This window comes from Populus euphratica, unplaced genomic scaffold, assembly GCF_000495115.2.
Source record: "Populus euphratica unplaced genomic scaffold, PopEup_1.0 scaffold133.1, whole genome shotgun sequence".
Classification (NCBI taxonomy): domain Eukaryota; kingdom Viridiplantae; phylum Streptophyta; class Magnoliopsida; order Malpighiales; family Salicaceae; genus Populus; species Populus euphratica.
The window spans coordinates 524,972-540,969 of record NW_011499937.1 but is presented as its reverse complement, the minus strand read 5'-3'; the positions used below and the strand labels follow the sequence as shown (position 1 = coordinate 540,969).

General features: G+C 35.1%; 2 protein-coding genes across 3 annotated transcripts; one reads left to right on the top strand and one right to left on the bottom strand.

Moving 5' to 3' along the window:
* Window positions 1-200: 200 nt before the first annotated feature.
* On the top strand, window positions 201-7,878 carry LOC105136635 (protein ROOT HAIR DEFECTIVE 3 homolog 2-like). Its single transcript, XM_011042048.1, has 20 exons — window positions 201-537; window positions 692-758; window positions 877-979; window positions 1,108-1,178; window positions 1,875-1,938; window positions 2,464-2,529; window positions 2,657-2,704; window positions 2,804-2,866; window positions 2,985-3,041; window positions 3,859-3,990; window positions 4,070-4,138; window positions 4,227-4,318; window positions 4,443-4,521; window positions 4,873-5,038; window positions 5,973-6,064; window positions 6,137-6,405; window positions 6,502-6,598; window positions 6,701-6,865; window positions 6,991-7,095; window positions 7,331-7,878. The coding sequence occupies exons 1-20, from the start codon at window positions 399-401 to the stop codon at window positions 7,658-7,660; spliced, it is 2,274 nt and encodes a 757-aa protein (XP_011040350.1). The 5' UTR covers window positions 201-398; the 3' UTR covers window positions 7,661-7,878.
* Window positions 7,879-9,882: 2,004 nt separating this feature from the next.
* Window positions 9,883-15,998, bottom strand: LOC105136633 (Haloacid dehalogenase-like hydrolase (HAD) superfamily protein). 2 transcript variants are annotated; one of them, XM_011042044.1, is made up of 11 exons: window positions 15,628-15,998; window positions 15,414-15,463; window positions 15,212-15,275; window positions 15,002-15,050; window positions 14,843-14,911; window positions 14,491-14,552; window positions 13,716-13,796; window positions 12,472-12,626; window positions 12,285-12,369; window positions 11,212-11,355; window positions 9,883-10,170 (listed from the first exon to the last, which is right to left on the bottom strand). In XM_011042044.1, the coding sequence occupies exons 1-11, from the start codon at window positions 15,906-15,908 to the stop codon at window positions 10,068-10,070; spliced, it is 1,143 nt and encodes a 380-aa protein (XP_011040346.1). In that variant the 5' UTR covers window positions 15,909-15,998; the 3' UTR covers window positions 9,883-10,067. The 2 variants fall into 2 exon arrangements, with proteins under 2 accessions (XP_011040346.1, XP_011040347.1); XM_011042045.1 differs by lacking the exon at window positions 9,883-10,170 and having other exon boundaries at window positions 11,208-11,355.

Below are 15,998 nucleotides of genomic sequence, written 5' to 3'. Positions count from 1 at the left end.
TGAAAACTTGTAGAGTTTTGTAGTCACTACTTTCATTTCACCGCTCAAAAGCTAGCGGAAAAAACGCAGTCACAAACACGCATAGTGGGGTTAAAATTCAAAAAGCAAAAAAAAAAAAAAAAAATCTTGGCGAAGGAGTCATATGCAGCCATGTATGGAGTAGTTTATATTCTTTAAGTGGGGTCAAAACTCAAAAAGCCAAAAACTTCTCGGCGAAGGAGTCATGTGGTTGGCTCAGAAAGAATATTTAGTGCTGCTTTTATGAAGACTTTACTTCAATTGTCTCTGCCAAACTGCCACTTCACTGTTTGTAAGATCCTCTGCAACCCAAAAAAACACAAACCTGGTAAGGAAGGCACATCAAAAGCTGTTGTTCTTGAGTTAGAACGGTAGTGAAAATGGAGAAAGGCATGCAGTTGATTGATGGAAATGGCACGTTCAACGTGGAAGGATTCCAGGACTTCATGACAACCACCGAGTTCGCGCAGTGCGGTCTCTCTTATTCTGTCGTTGCCATCATTGGCCCGCAAAGTAGCGGTATGTTCGTGTTCTTTTCAGTTCTTACTTCTTAGTGAGCAGTGACCCTTTGTTTATGTCTATGTGAAGTTGATTAAATTCTACTATTTTCTTATGTTCATATGAAGTTGATTGCATACACGTTTATGGTTTCATTCACGTTCTTTGTGAGCAGGGAAGAGCACCCTAATGAATCATGTCTTCGGTACTGATTTCAAGATGCTGAATGCAAGCAAAGGAAGGTTTGATATTTTATGGTTTTTTTCAATTTTATAGTTTTAGAAAGGAGAGTTTGTATATTTGTAGTTCTTTGCTGCTTTGTATACATGGAGGAAGACAATCTGATTGTATATGTTTTAGAGGTCAAACAACCAAGGGCATTTGGATTGCCAAGAGTAGTGAAATTGAGCCTTTCACAATTGCCATGGATTTGGAGGGAACCGACAGCAGTGCAAGAGGCGAGGTACTTTGAGAGCTTTGAATTAGTACTATGATTTTTGAGCTTTGTCGAGGACAAGCATCACTATATGGTTTCGTTTTTCTGTTTACATCATTGTATGGCTTCACGTTGTGTGAATATCTTGCTTTCAGGACAACACTGCGTTCGAGAAACAGAGTACCCTGTTTGCTTTAGCAATTGCTGACACTATATTGGTGAACATGTGAGTTTTGAAGTTCAGGATTACAATATCTAGATGCTATTTCTTCCTGGAAAAATTGATGAATGTCCACACCTGGGTATAGTCAAGGATGGCCATGAATGGCTTGGTCTAGGCAGTAGCTGGCCCTTATATATCATTGTTGTGACTTGCTTATTTGATACACTACTAGTCACTGGTTTACTGGGAATTATCCTATGTTTAAATCTCGAAAAAAAAGAAAAAAACACTCTTGGCCTTTTCCTTGAAATGATTTCCTTAGGCATTCAGGGCTCATTGCCTATTTGCATTTTTGCAATCCAAATATCCTATGGGGTTGTAGTCTGTTAAACATTTTTCTGTCTCTTGTTTGATTGCCAAATAACTGAGCAAATGCATCTGAATTTGTTACAAGATATTCAGATGAACTTGAGGAATATATTTCAACTTACCTACAAGACAACTGCATGTGCATCCAGCCAGGGAAAAAGAACAAAATTGTGAACGAGCTTTTGTTAGTATCCTATTGTGAAATTGTTGATAACTTTTTTTCTGTGTGTTGGATATATTATGCCTTCACGCAAATCAGGCTTTTCATAAACTTTCACTCTAGAATTTAGAGATTTCAAAGGGAGACACGAAGGTAATGTTTTGCAAGAAAAGACATTCCCTCTCATGCTCACACACTGTTTCTATCCTGTGTTGAATATCATTGTACAGGTGGTGCAAAGACATTGGTCTGGAACATGCAGCCTGCAGACCCCTTTTGAAACTTGTTTTCCAGGTACTTCATGTTGAAAAGCAATAAGCAGAATTATCCCAAGTGATTGGCTGTTGTCAAGTTAATTCACCATGAATCAATTCCCTTGAAAGTCAAATTGGATTGTATCATTTTACTTGTATTTGACTGGATAGCTGTTTTTCTTAACCTTAAAGTACTTGTGAAGTAATTATTGAGCTGTTCAAAATTGCAGCTAGAAGAAGCTAATAACTATCACTTTACAAGAGCTATACATACAGGAATATGAATGACACACATGCATGGATATTGACAGCCTCTTCTCTTCTAAAAACAAAAATTGACAGCCTATTCCATCTCCAGTATATGTCAATTTCTCATGCTTAAATAAAGTGCCGGCTCTTCCATATTTGCCACTAACGCGCTCCATTTTATGAAAACTGTTCAGCTACATTCATTTAGGCCTGTGTGTGATATGTTAATTATTGCACCCAAATAATTTGGTAGCACAGCCAACAATCGAGCTATTTGGCTATGATGTTGATAACTTATTACCTGTCTTCTGTTCAGGTCATGAAGCGTTTATTCCAGCCCCGGAAAAGAACATTGCTGTTTGTTATACGTGATCACACAAGGGTATGGAATTTATGCCCATGAGTTTCTTTAAAAGAGGAATCCAAGCACCTTTTAGCTCGTGCTCCATTCTTTAAGTGCATTTTTTTGTCCAATACTGAATCCACGCCCTTTCTGAGTTTCTATGTAGACTCCACTTGAGTTTTTGGAGACTGCTCTTAGGAAAGATATAGAGAAGGTACTTTTTTGCATATTTCTTATGCTACATCTATGTCTTTCTCTTTTCGGGTCAAATATTTGTTTCTTCCAGCACTTTCAGAGGTCATAATTTCTGCAGATATGGGCTGCAGTTGCTGAACCTGAGACACATAGCAGTGCTGCTCTCAGTGATTATTTTAATGTATGAAAAATATCATCATCATCTCTCTTACTAACGCCATTGACATATATGCTTCATACGTTTGTTTTTTTGTTTAACTGGCATATAACTTAATTTTCTTCTAATTATTGAAATGAAGGTGGAGATCACTGCCCTGTCTAGCTATGAATTCGAAGAGGATAAGTTTAAAGATCAGGTAGCCTTTTCTCTAAGAATAGCAGTTAATCACCTCAAAACTTAAGTTCATCACTTGTGTTCTTCTGCAGTATGTTGTGGCATTTTTTTTAAAAAAAATTAAAGGTCCTGGATGATTTGTAGCTTTGTATTGGAAATCAAAATCACTGGTAGCCATCTTAAGTGGGATGTGATATCCTTCTGCGAGATAGGTGAACCTTCCCTAAACGGAATGATGGAAGGGATATGTAAAAGGTTTAGAAAGAGAAACTATGAAGTTTGAGAAAGGTTGTGTGTAGAAGAAATGGTAGAAAAATCCATGAGTGAGTTGTATTTATACTGATAGGGGAGACACTTGGGCAAGTGTGGCAAGTGATTTGACAGTGTGTCCAAAAAGATGAATGAGTTAACATTCAAGCCCTGTAGGACAGGTTCAATTCGGAGTGACTGGCCTGCTTCAAGTCCACTAATCCACCTCTTTAATCCATCTTGTTAATTTAGAAGTTAATTGCAGATTCTATAACTGATCAATAATTACACTTTTATGCATATTATAATTGATATCAAACTACTTGATGTCTGCTTACCACACATATTTGTGCTTTGACTGGTGTTGTTTCCCAGTTCTTGTAAAATCAAGTAATTTAGAGAGTAACTTAGAGACATTAGGAGTCTATCACATGGTGATGAATGACCATTAGGTCATATAATAATTAAAATAAATATATGTCTCAGATGAGGACCCAAGAGTCTACAATCCTTGACTGCATTTTATTGACAGCTTTGACACTTACAAATTGGTATTACAGGATTGTAGCCTAATATGATGTGTTTTACAGGTTGCTCATCTGAAGCAGCGTTTTTTCAATTCCAATTCTCCAAGGGATCTTGCTTCTGGATTTTCTGTTTGTGCAGAGAAGATATGGAAAACCATAAAGGATAACAAGGATCTACATATTCCTGATCCAAAGGTTTATAAAAGCCATTTACTTGTGTGAGAATAAATCATCAGGATTTAATGTGATTACATCTCTCCATTTTGTTTTTCAGGTGATGGCTGCTTCTGTTCGGTGCGAAGAAATTGCCAAGGAGAAGCTCAAACAACTTACTTCTGATGAGGCACTTAAATTGAATATAACCTTCTTTCCTTCTTTGAAAGCTACTTCAACTTCTGAATATCATACAATACTAAATTGATATCTTACAGAAATGGCTGGAGTTGAAGGAAGATGTTCAAGTTGGTCCAGTACCTTGGTTTGGAGCAACCCTCAGTTCTATTTTAGCAACCTATCTTTCACAGTCAGTGTACATCATGCTTAATAATCCAAACCAATCGTTAGCATTGTGTGCCTGCAGTCTTGGACTCTGCTTCTTGTTCAACTTGATTCGGAATCTCTTAATTTGTATATTTCTTTTTTAATAGATATGACAAGGAGGTGATTTATTTTGATCAAGATGTACGAAATGCAAAACGACGGCAGCTGGAGTTAAATGCATTGGAGGTAGGGCCTTAATGAGCATATTTCCTCTTTTTTTACTATTTAACCTCTCTTTTCCCCGTTAGTTAACTGAAGTGAACTTTCTCATTCGATGCTCTGGATATACGGTTCTAGTGAGGTGAACTTAGTTTTAGTTGTTGTGGGATAGAATAGTTTTCCTCGTCTCTTTGTGGTGTCATACATCAGGTGCTTTGACAGGAGTTGTCTTAGCTGATATTCAACAGGATATGCTGTTCTTTTATGATTTTCTTTTTCCTTCATTTTTTTTGGAGGATGTCTTATTCTCCATATTCTTCTTTACTTTCTTTTAGTGATTTGATGCAATTTTCTCTTATCTAAAAAAATGTGGTGTAGGTGGTACGCGATGCTTATGTAACCATGTTGGAACACTTGTCTTCCAAGACACTAGAAATTTTTAAAACAAAGCTGGAGCAGTTGCTGAACGAAGGAGAAGGGTTTGTTGCTTCTGCCCGTAGCTGTGCTCGATCTTGCTTGCATGAATTTGATCAAGGATGCAAAGGTATTCAACTTCAACTAGTAAAATGAATTTCTCTTAACTCCACTGGTATCTAACCCCGTTTCATCTCCAATTGAAAAAGTGGCTCTTTCATTTACTTTTTTTTTTTCTTTTTGTGAGATTCTTTTGATCTTCTTAATATTTTAAATCTTCAATATGATCTTAATGTTTTTTCTTCACAATTATTATAGTAGTAGTATGATAAAAACTCTTAGCTTTTCTGGATGTAATATGTTGTTACATATTTATAAATTTAATACATATCTCTCTTGAAGAGGCTAAGGTTTTTTAGCTTGGCAGTTAGGGTAGGTGCTATACTCTTATCTTTTCATTTGTCTTGAGGGTCTGGCTTAAATGCTTTGATGCTACTGTTAAACCTTCTATTTGATGAATTGTCAGATTTTCTACATGCACCTTATGACCACAGAAATAGTTTAAACCTGAGAAACCCTCATATCTGACTGATATGAATGATAACGTCAAGTTCTCCAAAGGACCCTAAATTAGTTTCAGTCTACGTGAGAATTGGTTTTCTTCTCCCATGGACTTTAAAAACTCCTGTATCCCCATTATCATTAAAAACCATGGTGCGATCTAGATACTCGACATTCTCAGGGTGTGTTCCTCCACCTCCTCCAAGTTGACCAGCTTGCACTCTGCACTTGAAGAAATCTCAAGTTGTTATGGTTCTCACGGTAATAGATAAATGCTAGTTAACCGAATACTTTATCTAAGAAATTCATTGGCTGAGATAAACATAAGAAAAAAGTAATTTGATAGGCGAAGTAAAAGGCATCTACTACAAATTATTCAAGCTGTTGCTGCTAAAACTCATCCCTTGAAGGTGTTGAAATCGTTTGCATATGCTTGGCACACTGTCTGATCCACTAATTCTGTTTCTTGGATTTGGTGTATTACCTTTATCATGCTCTCTCAGATGCTGCCATAAGACAAAGTGAGTGGAATGCTTCTAATGTCCGGGAAAAACTTACACGTGATATGTTGTCAAAAATGATGGCAATATATGAGGTAATTTACGTGTTTGATATTGCAATCCCTTTACTCAATCAAATAACCAAAACTTGTTATGTCCCTATGCAGGAGCAACTCACTGATGTGCTCGCTGATGAATTACAATTCTTATTTGAGACTGGTGAAAGAGACACATGGTTATCAGTGAGAAATCTTCTTGAGAGCAAGACTGAGAATGCTGTATCAGAATTCTCAAATGCTGTTGTTGGTTTCAAGGTGCACAGATCAGCAATTGACACTAAATTGGAACATTTGAGGGAGAATGCAAGAAATGTAGTGAAGAGAAAGGCGAAAGAAGCGGCAGCTGCAGAGAGAGTTTTGACGCGCATGAAGGAGAGGTGGAGTGCTATCTTAACTGTTGCTTTTGTTTCTTCTTTCAATTGTTTTTCTTTTTCTTGTTCTTTTGGTTAATTAAAGCTTTGGATCGTATCTAGGTTCCAACAGGTTTTCAATCGTGATGAAATCTCAAATTCAAGGTTTTGGACTAGGGAAAAAAACATTGATGAAATTGAAAGGAATGCGCTCTCAGCGGTAATATGCCTACATTTTGTACTGACTGGCAGCTAGCATGTTAAATTGTTTATACCTTTTGAGCAATATATATCCGAAGGTTTCCCGGTTATTTTGTTGCAGTCTTTGAAAATTCTATCAGCAATGGCGGCCGTGCGCTTAGATAAACTGACAGATCAGATTGAGCATTTACTCTTTTCCTCTCTCATGGATGAATCTGGTGACATTCCATCTTCCCAGCGTACAGGGGCTGCTCCAGACCCCCTTGCATCCAACACGTGGGAAGAGGTAATGGTGTATATGGATGTGTAACCATATCACTATATGTGTGCAAATGTATCTACTCAAAATACACGCGTGCGCATTCATGTGTTTATCAAAGTGGTCTCTGATAGGAATCGAATATGAAATAGGTTTCTCCAAACGATACGCTGCTAACACCAGTGGAGTGCAAGTCATTGTGGATGGAGTTCAAAGAAGACATGATGTATAAAACGAACCAGGCTAGATCCGATCAGGTACCTTTTTATATATTGCTTTATGTTTTTACAGCACCTTGTTTGTTAGAACATTTTCAGTTTTTGCCAACAAGTTCCTATGCTTTCTAATCTTGGGAATGGAAACTATTTCTATATGGCATGCGCCTGCACAGTTTTTTACAAGAGCATAATATGTACTGTGCGACCATTGAAGTTTCTCATGTCTTGGAATCTAACTAGCAATCTTTCATGGCATTCTTGTTGTTTTCTGCAGGAGGCTCTTAGGAATACTAAAAGGCTAATTAAGATAGTGGTCGGGGTAGTGGGGGCAGCAGTGATCACGGCAGTGGGAGTACCTGCAGCCATGAAGATAGCTGCAAGGCCGGAGGTGGCAGCAGTGTTGAAAGCTGTAACAACATGGTTGTTGGCGGTGCTGAAATATTTAGGGATGGAGGTGTGGGAGACGCTGAAATATATAGGGATAGATGTGTTGGAGGTGCTGAAAGATGCAGCGGCAGTGGCAGTGAGATCTTTACAACCGCAAATAGTGGCAATTATAATTGCACTGGTGACCAAGCAGTCGGACTGGCGGCAGCAGTATTAGCTTAGGCTAAAGGCCCTAATTTTAATGCAGCATGGTATGGTGAATCTTATCAAACGAAATCTGTAATTTGATTACCCCTCTGAGAAAGCCCTACTTATCAATACTGTCACTGGTAAAATTATCTTTCGGTTTCCATAATGGCAGTCCCAAGTTACAGACATAATACTGCACAGCCAAAATCTATGAGAATAATCTCTCCTCCTCTCTTTTTCTTTAGATTTTTAAGTTTTATTTTTATGCTTTGATTTCTTTTTGTGATAAAAAACTTATTAAAATAAGTTTTAAGGGCCATTTTCAAGAGGTTTTTTTTCCTTTGTTTTTGCTGCATCTGGGATTATTTTTTTGGAGTGTACCCTACTTTCTCTTCATAATTAGTTAAAATAATTATAATAGATTGTTTACTTGTTAAACAAAAGTTTTCCAACGAAATATTAGAATTTATACATGTATAAAATTATAAATATATACTAAAAATATAACTAGTGACAAATATGCTATTAACAAAAATAAATAAAGATTCAAAGTGCATGCTAATTGTACATCAAACTTGAAATTGATATCAAAATAAAGCTTTAGTATTCATAAGAAAGGTATTTACAAAATATCTAAGTTTAAAATAAAATAAAAAAATATTTACTTAAAGTACTTAAAAATAATAAATTTTTATTGTTGTCAAAAATAAATTCTTTGTTTTTAAAATATTATTACTCCTCTTAGAGCAAAGAATATTTGCAATAAATCTTTTAAAATTCCAACATTTTAGTTTAGATATATTTCTAATATATTTCTAAATAAAGTTTTTATATTAAAATAAAATGACCCAGTTATTTCTCAATATAGTGATTCTAAGTTCTAGTCTTGGAAAGACAATCAAAACATAAAAAGAGAAATAAAACACAAAAAATAGGTAAGATAAAGTGAGAAAATTTGGAAAAACAAAATTGTAGGAAACTTTTCATTCATTTTTTTATAGGGGATTTTTTATTAATTCTAGTAGTAATCATAATTAATTTTTAATATTATTGATCTTTAATTAGTCGCCATAAATTAAAAATCAAACCTAAACATTTTGGCCATAAATTTGAATCTTTTAGTTGAAAAAAAAAATTTTCATGTTTGCATAAAATGCTTATTTAAGATATTATTCAGGTGCTAATATTCACATTTCAATTGGTAAAACATAATGATTTATAACTTAAAATATTATTTTACAGTAAATTTAAAAGCAAGTCTTGACACAAGATAGGTTATCACCCCCGCGTATATGTATATGTATATGTATATATAAGCACCAAGTTACAAACTCTCTAATCTAAAAGCTTAGGTGTTATCTAGATATAATTTTAACTTTTACTTTATAAATATCAAGAAAATCTTTTATATATGTAATCTTTTATGAATTTAGAGTTTCTTTAAAAAAACTATATTGAATATATATTATTAAGATTAATTTTTTACATATCTATAATTTATTTAAATCATGTTAATATTAATTATTAGAAAAACTTATATTGAAAATTGAATTACAACAAAATTTTATCTAAAAAAGCGAGTGAAATACAATTGACTTCACAATAATCCATTAACCATGTTATTAAACAAATTTTTCCAACAAGTTGAAGTTTCTCTCATTATCATACTCGATAACTCTAACAAAACCAAGAGATTTTTCTAGCACAACCACACCATACATGGAAGCAAGCTCTCCTGCATCTCTTTCAGTCTCACAACGTGAAATATGCATCCTTAAGAAGGATCAACACTGTCATGAACGAGAAATCCAGAACCGTTAATTTTTATGTACAACACAAAATACAGATATTATGGCAAATACTTGGAAGATTACAGCTCCAGCAGATCTTTCATGGATTAAACTCAATTTTGAGATGGGTAAAATTTTCAATTCTCTCTTTTTTTTAGGGGTTTTTTTTTTCCCCTGATCAGAGAGCAGTTTCAATCATACAGTTTTTGGATTAAACTCAATTTTTACAGGTCATTATCATAAGCTCTTTTCTTTTACCTTCTTTTTTATTTGGGAAGAGAACACGTTTCTTGCTATTTATTACTTTGTTCAAAGTCCCTCTCTCAATACTCGAGGCCTATCACAAAGCCAAGAGACATTTCTCACAGGGAAACGAACTCTCCTGTTTCTTCTTCTTTCAATCGTATAATGAGGATGTGCATCCAAGACATGAGTCAGCAATGTCATGAACACGAACAGAAGCCTGTAGTGCAGTTTATCTGTTACACACACCACAAAATATACTTGTATTATGCAAAAATCTTGGAAAATTACAGCTCCGGCAGGTCTTAATTTGATGGGTGTAACTGTTACAATATACCAGGAAACAAAAAGGACCAGCTCATGGCCTCATATAGTTCTCAACAAAAAGCCCTTGAATCAATCTCAGGACCACCGCTTCTCTAGTAGCTTAGAGATCGTCAGGTCCGGACCTCCAAACCCATCCACTGTAGCTTTTGCAGATGGGAACTGAGTTCTAGATGTTGAGCTACAAACATAATTCAAAGCATTAGCAAAGGAACTGGCATAAAATTATATTTAGAAACAAAATGAGAAATCATGTTATGATTGTTATGATCACAAAAGGAGTGAATGATTCAACAAAGGTTGGGGACAAAAGCAGCAGCACAGGATGTAGATATAAAAGCAAGTCAAAGCCTCTTTGCACACATGACCGTTCAAGGCAGCATGTTTTCATCAGCACATGCAAGAGTATTTAATTGCATTGATGAAAGAAAAAAAATTATATATATCACCGTCAGAACTCGGAAACATGAAGAACGGATATGGATGCCCAATATGTGAAATAAGGACTTGCATTTCTGTTCTTAGACTATTTCAGTTTAGAGATGTTGAGAACTGGTTCACTTGAAATTTTACACTCAGCTTGGTTGAACAAACACAACATCAAACAAAAACTTGATTTTTATTTTTTTATCACTTCTATTTTCACTAAACTTCAAGGGAAACACCAGAAGTAGAAATACTATTCAAATCATAAATATTAAATCAGTCAAATGCTCAATTTTCTCAGGTTACCCACCTTTAAATTTACTCATCATCACCACAAGGTTGTAACTGATCCCCTAATTTATTCTCTTATTAACCAAAATCGTTTGTTCTTATAGTGCATTATCAAATGTTCTTGTTATAACATCATATTTCCTCTGGTACATACATAAACTGAAAGAGCATAAATAAAATGCTGTGAACAGCAGGAATGAAGGTGCTCACACAGTCTACTTCTTTTGTCCCAAGGCATTGTTTCCTATTATTTCAACGGACTCGGATTTCAGGTTTATTTCTATCTATAATTGGACACATACACATGTGGCTAGGATAGCTGGTATCAGAATTCCAACTCCATGTAATTATGACAGATCATTATAACAATTCATGATGACATTGCATACCCATGCTATGAAACTTGAAAGTTTGCCAAAAATGCTACTCATAATAATAACATAGAGAAAATATGCTAGTAAATTTCACTATGTAACAGTGAAAAACTTGAGAAACAAGCCTTCACCTGCTCCGAAGAACAACACAAGGCATGCCAATTTGCTCAGCTCCAGCCACTCCAGATTGGCTTCCAGCAATAAGGACACAATTGTTTACAGATACCCCAGCATACTCAGCCCCTGCACGCAATGCAGCTACAGTCTTTTGTAGGCTGGATAACTCATTATACGTTAGTTCAATTTAGGATTGCTATAGGAAAACAAGTTAAACAATTTAACAAATGACTCGGAAAGCACAAGCCAGCTGTTGCAAATAATGCCTGTCATTGCACATATACATATGCCTGAATTTATGCAGCTTTGACAATGTAGCCTCTATAGAAACCACGAATAGAATAATTCAGGATTCACTTGAAAAAAAATATTGGGCAGCAAATTCCAAGACCAAATTGTCAGTCATCCAAATAGCCTCCCAAATACACAGAATATGTATGCTTATATAGGCACGCGAAAACCCTAAAGAATCCTACTCAAAATAGGATATGAAATCCCTACTTGGATAAAATACAAGTAGTTCTAATCATAATAACTTTATAAAGAATTAAAATGAACTAAATAATAAATTCCCAGAATGATAACGGAAGTCCAAAACTAGTAATTCTACATAAAACTTCAACATCACTTTTAGTTTTTTTCTTTGGCTGCATCAACTTCTTTTTAAAGTGACATATTGGATATCTAATTGATTTAGTAAAAGTAGTAACATAAGGAAAAAAATACATATTTACTAGCACATTCTTCTCTATGATGCCCTAGATTTTTGTTGTTCTAACACAACATCACCTTCATGCTTCACCAAAGGCAGAAATTTTAGAACCAGAACCATTGATTCTTACTGCATTATAGTTGTGATGCTCAACGTAATGTGTTTGTTATTCAGAATCCAGTCTGTGATTTTGATAGCTTGTTCAAAATCTTTTTTTTTTTTTTAATATCAGAGACAAACTCTACGGCACATTATCTAATCAGAAATAGTGTTCATTGTTTCTGAACCTTATACCATGAAAAAAAAAGCGTGCCAAGTACTGCTAGAATTTAGTGCAAAAGGGAAACAAATACAAAAGAAAGTTACTGGATTAACCTTTCAGATGAGCTAGAATCAAGGGAAACACTCAGCTTTAGCATTGATGCAACCTCCTCTGCTATCTTTTGTTTCTGGGCAGAAACTGAGCAGAAAGCAGTAAAGGACCCTTTTAGTATCCAATCATCTGCTGTGAAAAAATAAATATTACAGAACAGGTGACAATCAGCCCAGGTTAAGGGCTTACCTGCTTTCACTGCTTCCTTAGCTAGTTCCTCATTCGTACCAGACAAGATTCCTTTATGATGCACAAGTTGACCATATAAGCTCTTTTCAACTTCCTCATTCCCGACAATCTTTAACTTTGAGATTCTTTCATGCCCAAGCTTGTCTATGATGGATCTAACAATATTCAGACAAGCAAACAAAATACCTAGTGTGAAGCCTTGGAGCTTATGTCAGAAGAGCAACAAGACTGGGGCTAGGGTGAGCTAAATGTGCAGAACTGAAACTAATAGGGCAGAAGGCTTTAGGGTATACATAAATTTATATATTTTATGCAGGAATTCATCAGATAACAAGCTATCATAGTGGGTTGATAAAAAAAAAAAGAAACAGCTGATATTCACTGGCTTCAGTATGAAGGATTCCACTTGTTCCATTAAGTTGATGAAACCAGAAAACTACATAGTTAGTGAAGCCTGTGATTAGGTGAGTGTGAGTCCCACGTGAGATGATCCTGAGGCTAGGTTCAAGCTTTTACAATAAATGAGCCCAGACAGGTGAACAAGGACGAGGCCTACCCAAGCTCATTCCATGCATGTTGTATTTATAATTTTACATAAAACTTATACCGTAACTCACAAATAACAACAACAACAACAATAATAAATTAGCTATAGAGAAACACATGACAGAATGTTTTCCATCCACAGAAAGAAAATACAGTTTGGAAGGGGCACTACCCTGACAGGATAATTTGCCGTGACTCATTCTAACATTTCGCCCATCACCCAAACAGGATGAAGACTACAAGCATATGCTTAATAGAATAGAACACCATGATCTAAACCTTTAACATTCTAAGCTGTGAGGCCTACAGTTCTGCTTATAAGAGAGGTGCTATTCCATTGACAGAAAGATCAGAAGGGCAGTGATATACTCAAATAGGTAACTCGACCATTTGTGCCATTTTTTTTCAACTATGGCTTTACTATTATTTTATAGGCATCAATGCTTGAAACCATCAACAATTAGAGTCAATTTCTTCATTTAGTGGATATATCAGACAGCTCTAAGATGATGCCAGTAGACTTTCTTCACATGGATAATTCAAAGATTTATTGATAAGAGTACGAAATACTTAAGTATTTAAACAGAGGAAACAAGGTCAGTATCATGCCTTTGTATAGCAACCGGGCAGCATATTTATTAATAATTATAGAACCTACTTACATTCTGGAATAGTTTTCCGTAATAAATATACCATACCTGGCAATCTTTTCCACACTTTTACCATAAGCTGTTAGGATGACAACAGGTATTCCTTTATTAGATGCATCATCAATAAAACTGCAAGCCAAAATTGGCAATTGCGGGTTTAAAATTAAGTTGATTTACAAATATTAAAAGGCACATCCAGAGCAAATAGAAGATGTCAAAAACTGACACAACAGCTTATAAAAGTGAATTGAAAAAAAGAAACAATAATATTTTTTTTATAAGAATTGACAGGTATAGATCCTTGGCACACAATTCCAAGATTTAAAAATGTTGTAGAAGTTGAAAATCAAAGTTTGAATGAAAGCATTAAAGCGGACATTCATGATTCGCTGCCAGACCTGACTTGGAAGGGTAGAGATAACTCCCTCAAAATTTAGGAATAGTTCTTAACATTAGAAATAAAAGTGTAGCAAAACGGTAGAAAGGAAAAGGAACAATCAAGGCCAGTCAGCAGCGAATAGCCAAAGACAATGCAGGGAACATCAACATCTATTATAAAATTGAGACTTTCTTCATAAAAACTGGAAGGCTGAAAGAACAGATTCATCAAATGTCACAAACATAATGAAATTCAGACGTTGGAAGAGAATCACCCAAATATTTTATAAACAAACTTGAGTGAACATATCTCATACATACATAAAACAGTGTCAAAGGAGATATTTATCTCTGCCTAGATAAAAGATTAGACATGAGAGTTGGAGAAAGGAAACTGACATAATGACAATTCCACTGGCACAGAAAGTATGATGAGAAAGCTTACTCTTCAACTCCAGGACGCAAAAGTGAACTTTTAGATGCCACAAATTCATCCAATGCATTTTTCTGCCAACAATTTGTAAAATGTTAGAAACTTGCAACGGTTTCCAGGCATCTTTATTTGAAAAAAGGAATGAAAAGTTGCATAGCTTTGAGTATTGAATAATTAAATTTCATTCATAGTTCTTCCACTTCTCCTTTCCTCAGTCACATATAACTATAAAATCAAATTGGTAACGTGTACCCTTGAACCATTATTTGATCACCAGATTTGTAGTACAACATGAACTGAGTTTCTCATCCAACCAAGAAAAATGAACCTCGGTATGATGTTACCGTTTATTCCAAAAAGATACCTTTTCTCGCAGTACACCTTTTATGAACGCGCCTTTCTCACTTGTGGGCAATGAAGTAGGCCAGCCAATCTGCAAGGAGGCCAAAAAGTATAATATGTAAAAAAATCACAAAGAAGGCATAATTTATTGATTACTTTCCAAAATTAGAGAGGGACTGACCCGGTTAAAAAACAAAACCAGCATCCTCTCCTCATCACCATCGCTCTTTCTGAGAAGCAGTGAAAACGATAGCTTAAACAAATCCCAGATGATAAGAAACTATGCATTTGATTAAAACCAACTCAATCAAAAAAATTAAAAAGCAATTTTGTAAGAAATATGAGCAGCAATATAACGCTTGGAAAGAAAGAACAAAAAACACACACACACCTTACAAGGTCTTGATAGATAGGCTGAGTCCAATTAGCACAGTCAAGTCCAAGCTTTTGAAATGCTGGTGGCACATGAAAAAATTAACAAAAACAACAATATAAACTCTAAAACATATACAATCACAGATATTTCCTTCAAAACATGATCATTTTATGTCATACACATACAATTACTTGGAGAATTTAATCAATAGTCGCACCTACATTAAAAGCCCGGCGATTGCCTAACCTGTATGCATCTATAAGTACCCTGAAAAAAGAAAAGATAATTCATTTCTGAATAATTAAATAAATAATAATAATAATAATAATAATAATAATAATAATAATAACGGAAGAGAAGATAAATAATGGAGCAATTGAAAAAAAGAAAAGAAAAAAGAAAAAAGAAACAGAGATGGTGAGAATACATACCCGTCAACTTCAAGAAGAACAGCAAATTCTGTAGATGGGTTTTGTTTACTAGAGCTAGATGTTAAGCAAAATGTAGTGAACAGATTTTGTTGCACAAATTTTCCAGGGAAAGTGTAGTTTCTTAGGAAAGTGGAAGAAAATGGAAGACCCAGATAGAGATTATTGCAGCAGCTGCTGCTGCTGTTGTTTCTAGGTGGGGTTTCAGTGTAGTGTTTGCTATGATAGTTGCTTGATGAACGAAGGGGATGAAGAATTGAACATGATGAAGCTGCTGCTTCCATGGCCAGTACTTGAAGTTTTTTATCTCTATTTTTGCTTTTTTTTTCTCTATTTTATTTTTCTTATGCCAGCAAGCTGCTCCAGGATTTTAT